General features: G+C 36.6%; 2 protein-coding genes and 1 pseudogene across 3 annotated transcripts; 1 reads left to right on the top strand and 2 right to left on the bottom strand.

Moving 5' to 3' along the window:
* The first annotated feature begins 2,099 nt into the window (after positions 1-2,099).
* On the top strand, positions 2,100-3,429 carry LOC125474711 (mitogen-activated protein kinase kinase kinase 18-like). The gene has a single exon (XM_048578689.1). The coding sequence runs from the start codon at positions 2,138-2,140 to the stop codon at positions 3,401-3,403; it is 1,266 nt and encodes a 421-aa protein (XP_048434646.1). The 5' UTR covers positions 2,100-2,137; the 3' UTR covers positions 3,404-3,429.
* Positions 3,430-5,150: 1,721 nt separating this feature from the next.
* LOC125474750 lies at positions 5,151-5,846 on the bottom strand (annotated as a pseudogene).
* Positions 5,847-10,373: 4,527 nt separating this feature from the next.
* LOC125474907 (B-cell receptor-associated protein 31-like) lies at positions 10,374-12,720 on the bottom strand. Of its 2 annotated transcripts, XM_048579156.1 has the most exons (4): positions 12,561-12,717; positions 12,261-12,331; positions 11,488-11,790; positions 10,374-10,954 (listed from the first exon to the last, which is right to left on the bottom strand). In XM_048579156.1, the coding sequence occupies exons 3-4, from the start codon at positions 11,768-11,770 to the stop codon at positions 10,572-10,574; spliced, it is 666 nt and encodes a 221-aa protein (XP_048435113.1). In that variant the 5' UTR covers positions 11,771-11,790; positions 12,261-12,331; positions 12,561-12,717; the 3' UTR covers positions 10,374-10,571. The 2 variants fall into 2 exon arrangements, with proteins under 2 accessions (XP_048435113.1, XP_048435112.1); XM_048579155.1 differs by lacking the exon at positions 12,261-12,331 and having other exon boundaries at positions 12,561-12,720.
* Positions 12,721-17,265: the final 4,545 nt, after the last annotated feature.

Genomic DNA, 17,265 nt, shown 5'->3' with positions numbered 1-17,265 from the left:
TTAAGTTTATTTGAATTTTTTGTGCCCCAGTGATGACAACACAAATTTCCACAAAATGTGATCTTAAGTCAATGATAATATGTAGCTACCATTTATGTTTAAAATATGGATATCGACATAGATATTGGTTGCCTTTGATAGAAATTATGGAAATTTACAATGGAGTGAGTATATCAACTCATTAAGATTTGATCAAAATTAGAGAAAATATTCTCAAAAAAATTTCAAAAGTTCAAAAGTTGCAATGGGTTATAACAAATTTTTTGTAATGAATCAATAAATATCATCAATATTTATTAATTTTCCTATATCTCATTGATATAGGGTGAAGTTTTACCCCTTCTTTCTATATTAATCTTTGATTTTTCAAATATTTCAACAAAAAGATTGATAATTTCGTGAATATTTTAAATACCGGCTACAATAGGGAAAAATTGGGCTAATATTGAAAATTTATGAGTATTGCCATTGCAAAATCTGCATTGGTCAAAGAATCCAGGGTCCCAAAAATAATTAAAAAAAGGGGAAACTTGATATAAGTCCAATTTTTTGAGCCAATAGTAGGAATAGTCCAGTTTATTAAAATAAGTCCAATTTGTTATATTTAATTATTTAATTATCAATAGTTATCTGTTCAATGATAAGATTTATTATAAAAATCAAATTTCTTCTCAATTATCTCTTTGCTTATTTCTTTTTATTTATCTTTTTGTTATTTCTCGTTCTTCCTCCTACTTTAAACCCCCTTTATAGATTTTATTTTTAATTTTTATAATCAACCTATATCACAGGTTAATTATATTTATCTACCTATATGACAGATTCTTTTTTTTATAATCAACCTGTCACAGATTAATGTGTCTTACTTGTAGGTATGTTATGTTTTTTCTACATTTTAATTAGGTTTCATATCTCACGTATAGGTATTATATACATTCATATATTTGTTACTTGAGTTAGGGTAGAATGTTTTGTAGATAAATTTATGTTAGTATATTAGTATTTTTGTTATAAGATATTAAATATATTCTTTTGGAGTTGGAAAATGCATAATATTAGAAGATTTTAATTGATTTTTAATATTTTTAGAAAATATAAAATGAGTATAAAAGAAATAAAAACATATAATTAGATAACTGGACTCACTCCTAAAAACACTCTACATTTTTGGACCTGGATCTAAAAGCCCCTTAAAAAAATGATGGTGCATGGTTTAGTGTAAGACTTGGTCAAAACTCTAAATCCCCTTCTTTAAACTTTGGATAATAATACCCCAATTGGCATAAAATTCCATATTTGTATTTTTTTCTCAACCAAAAAGAAGACTTGATTTTTGACAAGACTTGCATGTATAGTGGTAAATCACATGCTTAAATTCAACCATTTACCAAAACTAGAATTGAAAGTGATACTAAAATTCAACCCTATTTTGGTGGTTCAACACACCTTACCGACAAACCCTCCCAATTTTAATTTCACATATCCTTCCAAATTACAGAATCCAATCCCGTTAGGATTATCCAATCCAATCTAACTCTGTCCAACCTCTCCCATCTCCTTCACCAAACCAAAACCAAAACCAAATGTGTACCCAAATTTTTAGGTTTGCACCCTCTTAAACGAATCCGGATTCTCGCCGGATCCTCTTTGTGAGGATCTTGTGAATCGTGTCCGTTCATCGTACATCGTACGGTCAAAAATTATTTTAAATATTTTTATTTAAAATTAAACACAAACAGTACCTGACAAAAACTAATCGTACGATGTATGTATACAATTCACTGATCTCCAAAATCCTCACCAAAAGAATCCGGAGAGGATCATGTTGGCTCTTAAACCCCAATTCTTGACACATGTTGACATCCCGCTTCGCCAAATCGCACCCGTGTGGGAGGCAGATGCCGTCAACCCCACCCGAATTTCGACACGTGGCCACCTAAGTTAAGGGAATTGTCGACCCTATTGGCGGTAGAGTGTGTGAGAGATAGACCCAACCAACCAATTAAACTAACGTTTTAAAAAATGCCACCTTGTATTTGCAAGTGAGTTGGTCCATATATAAAGGCGAAGCCAATAGGCATCTTAACCAACACAAAAGTTTTGTATTTTGTACGTTTTATTCTTTGCTCATCACCAAATGGACTGGACAAGAGGCTGCACCATTGGCCAAGGCTCATCAGCCACCGTCTCCTTAGCCACCTCTCCCAGCTCCGGTGACAAGTTTGCCGTCAAGTCCGCCCAGGTGTCTCAATCCGAGTTCTTGCAGAGGGAGCAAAAAATTCACTCTGTTTTGAGCAGTCCACATGTTGTAAGCTACATGGGGCATGACATTACTAGTGAGAACAACAAGCTCATGTACAATCTTCTCATGGAGTACGTGCCCGGCGGCACCATCATCGATGCAATTCGCAGCCGCGGAGGCCTAGTTGACGAATCGATGATCAGAAACTACACGAGGGGCATTGTGAAAGGGCTAGACTACTTGCATTCACTTGGGTTGGTACATTGTGACATAAAAGGCAGGAACATCTTGGCTGGTGAAGACGGTCCGAAAATTGCAGATTTTGGATGCGCTAGGTGGGCTAATCCGGCAGGAGCTTCGGCCGCAACAATTGGAGGCACGCCAATGTTTATGGCGCCGGAGGTGGCACGAGGAGAAGAGCAGGGATTCGCGTGCGACATATGGGCTCTCGGTTGTACAATTATCGAAATGGCTACCGGAGGATCAGCGCCGTGGCCTAAAGCAGCTGACCCAGTAACTGTTCTGTATCAAATTGCATACTCTAAGGAGTTGCCTGAGATTCCAAGCTTCCTCTCAGAACAAGCAACGCACTTTTTGGAAAAGTGCTTACGGAGGGACCCAACGGAGCGTTGGACGGCTAGTCAGCTTCTAAAGCATTCATTTCTTGGGCAAGAAGAAGATGATGAAGTTTCAATTAGTTCTTCTAAAATTACAAAACAAGTTCAAGAATCCACTTCATTTTCTCCAACAAGTATTCTCGATCAAGACATATGGAATTCTTTAGGGGAATCAGAGACTTCGGGCAGTCTTGATCAAAACCCGAGTTTCGAAAACTCCTCCGATGATCAGAGGATCAGACGGTTGTCGCTGTTTTCAGGGGACCCCAGGTGGACTTTTGATGATGAGAGTTGGATCACAGTTAGAGATAACGATTGTGATGAAAGCAACAGTATTGAGGACGATGCTGAAGGTGTAGGTAGTGAGAAGGATTTGGATTTAGATTTCTTAGATAGCAATAATATTAGTTGCAGAATTAATGTGGATATTTTAGAGGGCTGCAAAAAAAGTAGGAGAAATAGTAGTGGTGTAGGTTTAAGCAATCCCATTCTTGAGAGGGACAGAGATAACTTGTTACTTCCTTCGATTTCAAGTTTTTGGTAATCATAAAAATCCATCCTTTTTTTCTCCGTTCTTTTGTTTTACTGCTATGACTTTTAGTGTTTTTGCCATTAAGCCGTCTCTCAATTGCATACTGGTACGTGGTATTATTAGTTTTCTCATGTTTTAACAATATTCTAAGGTTACAGGTTGAAATTGCTTCTAGAAAGGCTAAAACAATTTTTAACAGATAAAAGCGTTTTTTGAATGTGTGACATAAAAAGTTAAAAGTGTTTCTGAGTCATAGAAGCGCTTTATGGAGAAAAACGTGTCAATGCTTATTTGGGAAGTACTTAAGTTTTTAATAAAAGACTAAACGTGTTTCTGCTGAAGAAGTTTGAATAAATGCGGTTACGAGCAAAGTGATTCCTACCAAAGCATCACAAACGAGCCTTAAGTCTATGACATATCTTTTATGTTTTATCTATGTAGTTTGACACAAAGACTACTAACAGAGTAACACCTCCATAACTGTGTGACAATCCGACTGAAAAACTTCTCGTGCTGGCGGACCAGTTTGGTTTAATTCCCATGGCATAGAGGAGAAGCCATAATAATTCTTGGTATAAAAGATATCTGCGCATCAGTTTCTTCATCTGGTAGGTAAAAGACGGGTGCCAAATTGGGTGTAGCTTTCAATATCATCCTGCCAATATTTACCGTTTTAGGTAACTCTGAAAAGATGGGCCAGTTTGAGTTGGCATTTGGCAAGCCAGAACCCAGCATTTACAACTGAATCACCAGATTTCTGTTCCCTCTGTTGAAAATTGAAAGTAAATTCTATTGGCAAATTGGCTTATTTAATCTCCTTCAAAGAATATAGGACTCCACTTGGGTGGATATGGTTCTTCAAAGTGGAAATGGCCTAAAGTTCTGTTTGTGGCTAGAGAAAGGGTCTAACAGCACCAGAACTTTCCAATTCAATACTAATCCACCACCTATTAACATTGTTAATGTTTTAATACTTTGGAATATTATTAGAATCTGCATATGAATTAGTCATTGTGAAAGCTCCCATTCACTTGCATTTGAGTTTTATAATTGCCACCTCCAAGTATTTTATCATATACTAGCTTCTCCATGTGCGCTTCTGTGCGTGAGAGGTTTTTTTTTTTTTAATTTTTCTTTTTATTATGGGCGCTACGTACCCTTCAAGCCTTTTATGTATGTTGAAACATCACATGTATAGAGTATTTTGACAGAAGATTGTCAGTAACCGATCGATGTTATTGACTTATCATGTTCATTGTTAGAAAAAATTGACTAAAACTCCTTCAAAGTGCATACTGCATGCATAGTACATGAAATGCAAGGAGGCCTGCAAGTTGTAGAAATTCATAGACAAAAGATAGTAACTGGTACAACCTAAATTACATATCAATCAAAAACCTCAAATGTCAAGTAACAATGTTTCTCCCAAACGCTTTGCAGAGAGAAGCGATCCAATATCTTGTATCTGCTTTCTCTCCGGGCCAGCCCTTATGGTTTCTTACGTATCTTTCCGGGGCTTAAAGTGCGAAGAAATATGTGTTTTCGTAGGAGAGTTCATCTGGTTCAGGATTTGGCCATAACATCCAAGAATATATAAATATTGAATTTAGGATCAAAATTCACAATACTTGTTCAGATTTAATCAGTCTTTTATTCAGGACTTCATTGGTATATTTCTCAAGCCTCAAGAGTTGACCTACAAATTATAAATTACAAACCAAAGCATTTGATAGCATGAAGAACACGAACTGCAAAGAAGAACATGAACTGCAATTATATTGCATACATATATAGTATAACCAATGAACATGATATTCTAGTGGTGCTTTACTGTAACATTGCATCGTATTACTGCGTATGAATTTGGAAGGTCCACCAGAACTGTTTCAAATATAGTACATCCGCTAACAAATCGAAATTTTCCGGTACCTGAAACCACCGATAGTTCTCTAACCTCCTCAAATTGCTTACTAGTGCCTTGTATCTCCTAGAGTGCTGCCATTGTACTTCTTGTTTGTGAACACAATCGACAATAATACAAGAGCATTCCGTCCGTCCAGTCCTGATGTCATAGACGACCCCTGAACCCTGCCAACGGAGGCTAAGTTTCGGTCTAAGCCTTCCGTTATGGGGTCATCAACGGTGTAAATTGTGGCAAATTGAGTGAAGGTCCAACGCTTGCCGGGAATACCTACAAATGGAAAGTCTGTGCATTCGGAGCGGTAGAGATGTCTTGGAAGTAGAAGGAGAGTTGGGTTTCTTTGGACTTGCGACTTGCTCGGACTGGAAATGTAGCCATGGCTAGAACCATGACTAGTATTATGGACAGAGCACTGAGCTTCGGCATGAAGTTTAATGCCATTGGTTGATGGATTGGAAATAATTGGGAAACGATGGAGCAATCTAGCTTTAGAATTTGCTTTCTGATCGAATTTTCAGTTACGTAATATATCATATACGGTTTCATATGGTTGCATGTTACTTTCGTATCTACTTGAGATTTGTTTAAGCAATATTAGGGGTGGGCACTTGGAATCGAAAACCAAAACCGAAACACGAAACCAAACCGAAAGCAATGTTAGGAAAACGGTTTAGTTTCAGTTTTGGGTTTTCAAAACCGAACCGAAACTGAAACCGTACCATATATTAAATGTCATGTTTGGTTCTTTGTTAGAGTCCATACATTTATAGTATAGACTCAACTACACAGTGTATGCCATAGTCCGGCAGCAATGTTTTTCACTTTAGTTTCGGACAATGATTTCACATAACTTGGTCATAGCTGATCTATTGTATTCCCTTGCCCACACTGGATCAAAATGGGAAAAGTAGAGAAATGCAGCAGATTAATAACAAGAACGAGAAAAGGAAAATGCGGTTCTAATTGAAAATCTAATCAGTAGTACTCCTAATTATCAAGTATACAAGAAGAACAATCCTCTCAGTTCCGCTCAAACAGCATAAGACCTTGACTAGCATAGCAAGCTCACCTGTAAAAGCAAGCCCCCCTTTAGCATAAGACCTTGACTAGCATAAGGCCTTGTGCTCGTCCTAAACAACCAGCACAAACGTGTTTCAACCAAAAACAAAACAACCAGCACAAACCTGTAAAAGCAAGCCCCCCTTTAGCTACCAGTTTTGGAATATGGTTGCTACCGTGACTGGATAAAAAACGCACTCAACATTTTCCCTTCCTTCTCGGACCAAAACCAGAAGAACTAGAAATACAAGGAGAGAAAAAAAAAAAAAAAAAAAAAAAAAAAAAAAAATCTCAAAAACCGAACCGAAACCCTTTGAAACCGCACCGAACCGAACCAAACGGTTTGGTTTCATTTCGGTTTTGGCTTCAAAACCGCATCGCAAAATGTTTCGGTTTCGGTTGCAGTTTCACTCGAAACCGCACCGCATCCACCCTTAAGCAATATAATGCCTCGTGCATGCAACACACCCTAATACAATATATGATCTCTATCTACTTTTTCAACTAGTATCCTGAAATGGAAGGTTGAGGCCAAGCTGTGGTTGCAAAAATTAAGGCTCAAGCAACGAGCCACTTCTTATGAATCTTGAACATGGAGGAGTGGAGCTAGAATAAAGGAACATGATCGAACAGAAGCGTGAATATGAAGAAATAGAAGGAAAGTAGGACTTGGAGTCCAAGTATTTTATAGTTACAAAACGTCAATAATCACATCAACATGAGGGGGTCGAAGAGGAAAGTATGAAATCACTTTTTAATATACTACAATCATCTTGAACAAACATTAACTTAAGCGTCGGTGTGTTTCTTGTAAAGTACTCCCTCCCTCATCGATGGTAAGCAGAGATAGTGTTCGGCTTCTCAACTGGCAATTTGGCATTAATATCCCATAGAACCACATTTGGTTTCATTGGATTAGATTTTTAAGATTCGAGAACACATAACATATATTTGGGTGGCCACGCTTCTTCCAAGTGGAATCGGCCTAAAGTTTTGTTTGAGGGGCTTTGCCAGGCGAAGGCGATCGACATGTTGGGTGGGAGGAAGAGGAAAGTTCAAATTTCTTTTCGACACAAGTGTTTCCTAGCTAAAATCCCATGATACATTTGGGTGTATATCAACTTTTCTATTAATTTACGATTCATTTAGAAGCTCTATTCTATAAAGCGCTTTTGCATGCCAGCGTTACTTGGTCAGTAGCACTTGTTCGCAGCGTTTTGATGAAAAAGCAGTGTGTGTTTGGCAAGCAACTAAATTGGTGCTTCTACATTGCACAAAAGTGTTTTTGACACTAAAGTATAGTGCTTGGCTGCCAAATGAAAAAGTATTTCAGTGGTGATAAATTAAGGACATTATTTTCCATGAAGCTCCTGTTTCCCCCTCATATGCATCAAGTTCATCTCAAATCGCAATGATATGCATCAAGTTCATCTCAAATCGCAATGATATGCACTGATCGTTTGAGAAAACATGAGAAAGGTTGATGTAAATCCTTGGGTGCGTTTGTTTGCACTCGCTAGCATTCACTAGACTGGATTAGATTAAGTGGGAGTGCAGTATCGTGTTTGTTCACACCAGGACAAGCTTTAATGAGACTCGCCCTGACTAACCAAGACTAACAGCTTCGCTAGAGGGTCTTAGCGAGACCCCCCGAAATCGACCGGATTGCTAAGACCAACTCCTTCCTTCGCCCCCCCCCCCCCTCCTCTTCCTACTTGTTCCTCACAAAATTCGAAACCCAAATCCCATTTACCAACTCTGCTCTGCTTCACCCTCTCATATACCATTTTCAAACCTAAATCCCTCAAATTTGAAAAAAAAAAAGGAAAAAAACTATGCACTCTTTCCATTCTCAAAACCAGATCCAAACCCAAAATTTGATACCCAAAAAAAAAAAAAAAAAAAAAAAAAAAACAAAACAAAACAAAAACAAAATTGTTGTGCGTATGAAACACACAGCAGTCGTTCATTCACACATGCACAAGAGCCGTTTTAATTACACATGCACTCCAGACTCCCTAATCGCAGACCTTCGTCGTTGACGCTGGAGAAGCAGAACGCTGAGCACCCATATGACTCAAACTCTGATATGGGTTCTGATTTGCCAATTGCGTCTTAGAAAAATTAGAAAAAGAAACAAGGGAGATGAACGGAGAAAAGTAGGAAGAAAAAGGTGGAGATGAAAAGGAGAGGGACAAAGAAAAAGAGAGAATAGGATGGAGAAACTTACAAAGGGTGAGGAAAATGAACAGATAAAAAAAAAAAGGAAAGCACTACGGAGGTTTCTAGAGAGGAAAAATATAGGCATAAGTAAGAATAACATAATAATAAACCTGAATTAATAATATAAAATAATAATTATAGTGAATTAAATAATATAATATTAGAATTTATTATTGTTTTTAGTTCTTAATTCGACACTACACCAAACCCTTCACTAAGTTAGTTTAACTTAGTCTAGTCTAAGCCAGTCCAACTTAGTCCCCAAAGCCAATTCAGTCCGAGATAGTCCGATGCAACAAACGCACCCAGATTTTTGATTTGGTATGCGAAATTTTTAAAACTTGACTGTTTGAACACCAACCTCCAACAGAAAACTAACACACCATGCTTCTATTTCTTATAATGGTTTTCCATTTTTCGTATGGCCTTCTTCGATTCCATTGAAATATTAATTACACTGGGAATTTTGCAAGTTGATTTTGCAACCACCTGCACCCAGAGAGAGGTGTCGCCAGTGGAATTGAATAAACTTGAGCTGAAATCTAACTCAATACATATAAATACGTATTTAAAATACCTATTAACAAAACTCATAAGCGTCAAAAGTAATTTGATATCCTATCACAAAATAAAATTATAAACAGTAATATATTTTCGCACAAACTAAAATTCAACCACACCCACATGCTAGCCTTTGTAAATTGAAAAAAAAAAGTAATAAAAAAAAGAACCCAGCATTTCTCTCTCTCTCTCTCTCTCTCTCTCTCCAATTCAATGACGTAGGTAGAATTTTTAATGAGGGCCAACCTAACTTTAACATGTAGAATCTTACACATCGAGAATAATTATTATGAATATTACAAATTTAATATTTACAACGTAATTGTATTGTCATTCCAAAATCATATGATAACATTGCTGATATTGAGTATAACCACTTTTTCTAATACATGTATAATTTTAACAAAAAAAATGATTGAAAAGATAAACAAACAATAAAAATATCATATGCTGATTCAAATTTACTGAAAAATAAACTCAGACAAATTCAAGACATACATGAACAAATTAAAAAAACTTGAGGCAAGAAATGAAGTGACACACCTTTCAAGCCTAAGTGTCCTGAGCCTCCTGATCCTTCAGCCCATATTATATTAGATAATGTTCAATGGGCAAATATTACTGTACAAATATGAAAAAACTTAAATATAACATATAAGAAGACATGAAAAAACTTAATTGGCTCCGCTGGTGCTCCAACTTCTCTCTATCCCACATTATAATTTTTTTTTCTTTTGAAAACTTCATATTTACACACACATCGTCTGTGGGCTTCATCTAGTTCTTATTACCAGAACAACAATTATTTCCAAATAATTCGTTGTGCGAGACACACATAAGCGACTGCTTGCGCTCCCCCGAGTAAGCGATTGCTAGGATGAGATTACTCCTCACAACATCCGTAAGTTCTCAACTTCGGAGGAGAAGCGAAGATCACTCAGCTACACATTTTCCAAGTTGGAAGATCATGTAAATGATAACACTAAGTACTGGTTTGATACTGAAGTGTTTTTATAAAAAATAAGTATAAAAAAAAGCTAAACTCAAAAAAATGTTTACCACACTTAAAAACAGCTTATTTTTACAGTTTTAAGTAAAAAAAAAACTAAAAACATGAAGCGGTAAAAATGAGCTTATTCTCACATCATAGCAAAATCAATTTTTTTTCAAAATACAGCAATACCAAACCAGCCCTAAATTGCCTACTTATAAACTATATCAAGAAGCAGTCTTTGACAAATAGAAACGAGAATTAACAAAATTCTTGCATCATTTGATTACATTTATACATAACCAAGGGCAGGATTTTTATAACTGCAGCCATATTGTTTTATGCTTCGATCCCAAATCTACACTACGCCTCATAAAGTTATATATTGAACAAGATGACCAACAATTACCAAAGTAACCACTCCATTACGTGTTCTTCTTTCCATCCGAGTAGGATGCGCTCTGTTCAATTGATGTTAACTGACTGCGGAGATTTTGGTTGTCTGCCAGCAAGCGGTCGTATTCCATAAGGAGTCCTTCAGATTGCTTTCTTAGGGCCTCTACCTCACTTCCCGCCGCCTTTGCCTTCTTTGCTTTCGTCTCATATTCAGACTCCAGAGTTTTGATCTTTGTCCTCAATGTCTCATTCTCTTGTACTAAGGTCTTAAGTTGCTCTGAACTTCCGTTTTTATCGTCTTGAGAACTTTGGTTTTGTCTTTTCGCAGCCTCCATCGCCTTCCTCAGGAATCGAAGTTCTCTTATGTAATGGTGTAACCTATCCATCATCAGTGAAAGGAACAGGAAAAATCCTGCATTCGATACAATTGAAAGTCAGTTTTGAAGGATATGAATGGTGATCGAGCAAATCAAAGAAATACAATTAGCAAACAATATAATGTCTAATCTGTCATCATCCTACAAACAGAAATCACTAAAATTATCAATAACATAAGCAAAAGGATATTTTAATTGCCTCACATCAGATGACGAAAGGTCTGCCTAACAAAAAGGAGGGGGAGTAAGATAGCATATTTATAATGTTAGAAAATATCGGGAAACAAACAACCGAGAAGATCTTATGTTCAAGACCTAACTGATGAAAATCCAACACTTAATGGCAAAGCACAAGAACATTCAGCTGCTTCAAAAGGAAGCTATGAACTCGCCCTATGTATAATCAACCCATTTCTGTCTAATTCCATCCCATATGCGCTCAATGATTAAGAGCCATAACTCATAACAAATACACCTAATTCAGTAACTTGAAAAGAAAAAACAGGATAAAGTCTAGATAAACAATACATAAGCCTGATAACTAATCTTAAAAGATTGAGAAAAATACCCATAAGAGAAATTTCGAGCATTTTCATGGACATGAGAACCTCGTCAGTAGGGTTGAGCACACCAGATTCATTTGTTCGGTTCTTGATGTCCACCAGATTGTAGACGTTGGCCAGCAGAACAATAAATACAGTCCCAGCAACCGTCTTCACCATCACTGGGCCCTTCCCTCGCTTCATCTTATCCAAGGCCAGGATCACCAGCTTCCTCAGAGGGGTCTTAAACAACAAGGTCAAAATCAGCAGCATTTCGCTGAAAATCACCGTGTACAGCAGCTGCAACATCTTTACTCCAAACTCGAGAACTGAAGCAATGAACAAATTGAGGCACTCTTAAAAAATTATATCGGTTTCACTGAATGCAATTACACAAATAAGGAATAAGAACGATAACAGAAGATAACTCTTAAGCTATGTATTTGTTCAATAAAAATAATAATAAAAACGAATTGAATCAACTCGTTCGGTGTATTTTCCAAATATCGAAAGACACTTATATATAAATATATATATACACACACACACACACATATTCGCACTAATCCGCGATCAGCAAGTTTTCCAAAGCCAAACTGAATAGAATTGTGACTTTTCAAAAATGCTTGCTGAAAATCAAAGAAAGAAGGTTCATCTTCCCTCGTAGTTCGATTTTCGATATAAATACTGAAGCGTCTCAAAAAAAACTGATTGCAAACTGAATGATGATGGAATTCGGAATGATTTACCAATTTGCAAAAACTTATGCTTAAAATATCATGAATTTATCGAATATTACCCTTTTCAGTCTTCGGATTCCAACGCAAACACAGAAATTGAGAGCTAAATTTACAGAAAATTCACCAGAAACTGTAACAAAAATAAGAAATTAACGTTCTTTTTAATCAATAACGTTGCTTTCCTTCACCAATTAAATAAATTAGCTAAATAAATTCACAAATACAATCAAAACATCATAGATCCAGGATACACAAGTACAGAAATAAGCAGAAATCAGAGATCAACAAGAATATAAGCAAAAATCAGAGATCGTGATGAAGGAGATCAACGGAAGAAATCAAAAACAGCGAAGACTTACCAAGATGTGAAGAGATAGTGCAGCGGAGAGTGGATGTGAGAGTGTGGGAGGGAGAGTAAATGGGAGCCTAGGTTTTCTTTCTGAAGGTAGCTGGAGAGCAGAGAGAGAGAGAGAGAAATTAAAGAAGAAAGCGAACCGCTTCAATCATAAATAAAAGTTTGGGTTTAATAGGTCGACAGTAGGTTCAATTCAATGAAATTATTTTATTTTTTTTTTTTTTTAATAAACAATATTATCTACGTTACCTCCAAAAAATAACGTGGTTCAAATTCGTTTTTGGTAAGAATCGAATTTAAAATCTCTCATTTACAAGTAAAAACGAATACCATTAGAACGTAATACTGAACGGCGAATAAAATTTTTCAATTGAACAAAAGAAATGTTCAAGTGTCATAATGAAAGAGTTCACTTTTTAATCAAATTGGCAATCATTTAGTCATTCATATTATGATGACGAATTGAAATATTATGTTTCATCTGTAGAAATAAAAGTGAGGAATTCTTTTTTGATACAACAATATTTAGCTAAAGTGATAGGTAATTTGATCTAAGTTTTATAACGATAGAAGTAAAACAATTAAACATCAAATTCGCTAAGTGAATAAAACTCGAATTCGGCTCATGGTGAGTTCAACATCAATTATGAATGTCAATTGTGTGGTTTAATCTTGCTTATCACACTTGTGCGATATAGGGATCGAGATGAGACATAGTGGGCAACGTCCACGCAACTTTGTGCCGTTTTACAGGAACGTTGATATTCTTATCTCCCCCTAACAGTAGGAATACTGTCTCATTAAAGTGACAACCTGCAAATGAGGGGTAAAGAGATCGCGTGCAAGGACTCTAAAAGAGCTAGTGTGAAGGAGAATCATAATCGACAAATATTCACATCCTTCTTTGAGGACCCATATTGGTACGTTGCGGCGACGCAACTTGGCATATGAAATACACATCCAAATGTGTAAATACAAAAAACGTCAGGTTCGTACCTAGTAACCAACTGTAACGTCATATAGGCTGGGTGGCAATAGGCCTCAAGGCGGACCAACATAACTGCATACAAAGATTGCATAGCCTTAGGCAGAAATCGAAAACTTGGTACGTTTACCAAAATTTGAGCGATCATTGAAATTGTGCTTTATGATCACTAGGCGAGGCTATTTGGGGTGAATCATGGAATTCGATATTCAATTATAAACCCAAAAGACATGCAATACTTTATCAAAAACCATCGATGTAAACTTTTCAGCATTATCCAGTCTCCCCGATCTTAAGGGATAAGTAGGGTGGTGAACCCTTAATCGGCCTGGAGGTTTAGCAGCAATGTATGTGGACAAACATGTGACCAGTTTGTTGATTCATCAACCAAAACCATAAGTATTTATATGGTCCGCATTTTGGTTGGATTAGTCCACATATATTCCCTTGAATCCACTGTGAAAAGGGAGTCGTTTCGTATCTTTGCTAGGAATGATATAGAAATCAATTTCTCTAATGAGCAGACTTGGCAAAGTGTGCTTGTAGATATAAGATCCTTATTTCAGGTAAGGAGATGCGTTGAGTGTCCCAAATGGTCGTGCCAAAACAAGTAAACTACTCAATCGCTAGGCTCTAGGCCAGCCATATGTGGCGTGTTCCCAGTTGGGAGGTAGCCCATTGGCCCCAAATCAAAGCTTCAGGCTCATTTTTTGAGGTGGGGCAAAGATATTCCACTCTATTTTCTTCAGTGGTTTCATTGATGATCATTGTTCTCTCAAATATCCTTAAAAACTCAACAACAGGGAGAATTTAAGGTCCCTTAAATGGTGATGCAATACCATTCATACAACGAGGAGCATGCCAATGCTCTTAATCAGGTTGGATAGACCTAAAGATGTTGTTATAGATGTGATTTAGGTGTAAAGTTAGTGTGCGTAGTATCGCATTCATCCAAACAACTAACTTCCCCACATTCCTACCTAATCACATGTTTAATTGAATCGGTCACATGTATACAAGAAACATGATTCAATTAACTCATATTCAAGGACAATATCAATAACATTATCTATAAGTAAAGCATACACCAAACTTGAATCCAAGAACATGGAAAAATTTTCACAAAGTAAACCAAAGTTACTAGGGTGGATTCGGCCAACAAGGTCATTCATGTCAAAATTCAGCTATTCCAACAGTGTTCGGTGGAGCAAAATTAGTCTCACATATTGACTATTAGAATAGTACTCCTTAACAACATTGGTAAGGGTACAAACAGGTGCATAACTAATGATCTATTTCATCAAGACGGAAGTAGATTATGCAGGGTTAAGGTTTGGGAATAATATCCCTTATTCTTGAAGTTTTGGGTCTTAGGTGCCAATGATCACGCTTCGGGTAGTAATTAGATTCGAGAATTTAGTAGACTTCCGCTTTCTACACTACTGCTTCAGGGGCAAGTTAAAAACATGGAAGGACGAGAAAAGTATTCTCCAGTCAAAATTCGATCAGATTTATAAACTTCAAAATTGTACTCATTCACGGACGTAATCATGGTGTGCTTCAGGAAATGTCTTTCATGATTAGACAGTCCGTAGAAACGAGCCAAAGAGCCATGGAATCCTCGTTCATGAGGCACCTCTATTGGTAATGCTTCGGGCATAAGTCTTCGAATAAAGATCATGGCGGAGGCTTATTCAGCTCCTCTTTGTCATTGTTGGCTTTAATGGTTTCTTAGCTACTTGATAGTCAAGTGGAGATTCATGTCTTGTACCCCACATAAAGTAGTTTTTATTAGAAACATCCAAATCAGGGAAAATCAAACTTGTGACGGTTCGACAATCCACTGAATTAGAGGGAACAAGATTGTGATTGGTGCTTATGGGAATGAATCATCCATACGCATCAAAGTTAGAACATTCAAGTTCTAAGACATGGTTTTCATGAAAAACGTTGGATTTTCATGGGTGTATTGTTTTATGAAAACTTCGGGTTTCAAAGGCACTAAATTTGAAGCTACAAGTTCAATTTAGTTTATGAACGTTTAGTTCATAAAAGAGAGGTTCCTGCAAGAACACATAATGCAATGTACAACTAAGTGTAGTGGATTTGAGGTTCTTCGGGAACTCAAGTGTGAGTGTTTCGTTATCACGAAAGTATGTCAACGGTTCAAAGTATAAAAATAAATTATTGAATCATCAATGTCCAAAATGATCTTCAGGTCAATAATTTTGGATTCATTATCAGATTAATGGAATGCATGTCACTTTTAATTAATTCAATAAATCAGGCCATACAGGGTTGATTGTAGAAGCAAAATAATATTATCGGCTCCAAAATATAGCCCCAAAAATATTTAGGCTAGGTGTCGTGAGTAGGGAAGGCCTTAACGGCCTTGAGAATGGACTGCAGGCCACGAGTCTGGGTAGGAGACAGAAAACAATAGCCTAAGCTGCTGGTTTGGTCAAAGGCCAACGAAAGCTGGCTTGTGGGTTGAGGCACTGGAGCCCAGCCTTATAAGCTGGTTAAGGGAGATGTGGGTTGTGGCAGGGATTAGGCTCAGTAGCACAGCTGCTGGCGTGGGTCGAGGCTGCAGGCCTGTGGTTAGAAAACAGACTAGGCACACAACCTGGTTATCCACAGCGAAGCCTAAAGGCTTCAGCATAGGTCTAATATTGTCTCAAGGGGAGGTCTCCACACGGTAGTGCCACGGCAGTGTTGCCGCACAATCCCATAATTCCGATCTTTTTTTATTCTTTTCGAATTTTATTAGGGTTTGAGAAACCCTAATTGCTTCTAATTTATTTTATATACATTGACTCACAAATTCCACATAGCAATATAATTGCGTAATGCATGAAACAAATATATGAACATATACAATATATATATATATATAGGGGAATGTTTTCATGCTTCAAGGTTGTTTCAAATATCTTACTTTATTTTAAGCTTATCTGATTGGCAGAAAACAACAAAAACCTTTGAATTTGTAGAAGATTCTTCTCGGAAAGTCGGAATTGCATCTTCAATGCGTTGTATCACGTTCAACATAGAAAAACTAAATTGAATCAATAGCATGTAGATCAATTCAAAATAATAAATTAATCACAAAAAGAGTGATTAAAACGTAATACTCCCCTGATTGAAGATCAAACTTTTTTTAGTGCAGCATCAATAGCGTGCTGATAACGTGTTGTAGACATAATTTACTGAACAATTATGGAGGTCATAGAGAGAGAAAGAGAGAAAGGTGCGGCAATAGTAGAGATAAGAGAGAGATATGTAATTGTAGTTGTGTTCTATTCCATCCCATTGTGCCTTTATTTATAGTAGTAAGGAAGATTAATTCCTTACCCTTTTAGGATTACAACTCTTAATAGGTAATCAACTTCTAATAGGAATATAAGAGCTATTCCTAGATATACTAGGATTTACACAATCACATTCCTAATCTAATAGAACTGTAACAAAACTAAACTAAATTCAATAACTAGGTCAAAATTTTGACCTGGATCCCTAATTTTAATCCAAGCTAAGGAAAATAGGCAAAGAAATAAAATTAAAAAAAGGAAAAATAGAAGGATGGATATGCACGTAAGATGGTCGACATGAAAGCAGCTGCAAAAAGCCTAGAAGCTCATACAATTCTCCTCAGTCAGTCATTTAAAAGCACATTTAAACGAGCACATATAAATTTAAAAATTGAATTTATGTTAGAAATATA

This window comes from the organism of the source record quoted next, unplaced genomic scaffold, assembly GCF_019419815.1.
Source record: "Pyrus x bretschneideri cultivar Hongxiangsu unplaced genomic scaffold, Pyrus_bretschneideri_v1 Contig13, whole genome shotgun sequence".
In the NCBI taxonomy this organism is placed as follows: Eukaryota; Viridiplantae; Streptophyta; class Magnoliopsida; order Rosales; family Rosaceae; genus Pyrus; species Pyrus x bretschneideri.
Note: the sequence above shows the minus strand (reverse complement) of the source record. Positions and strands in the feature narration are given on the sequence as shown.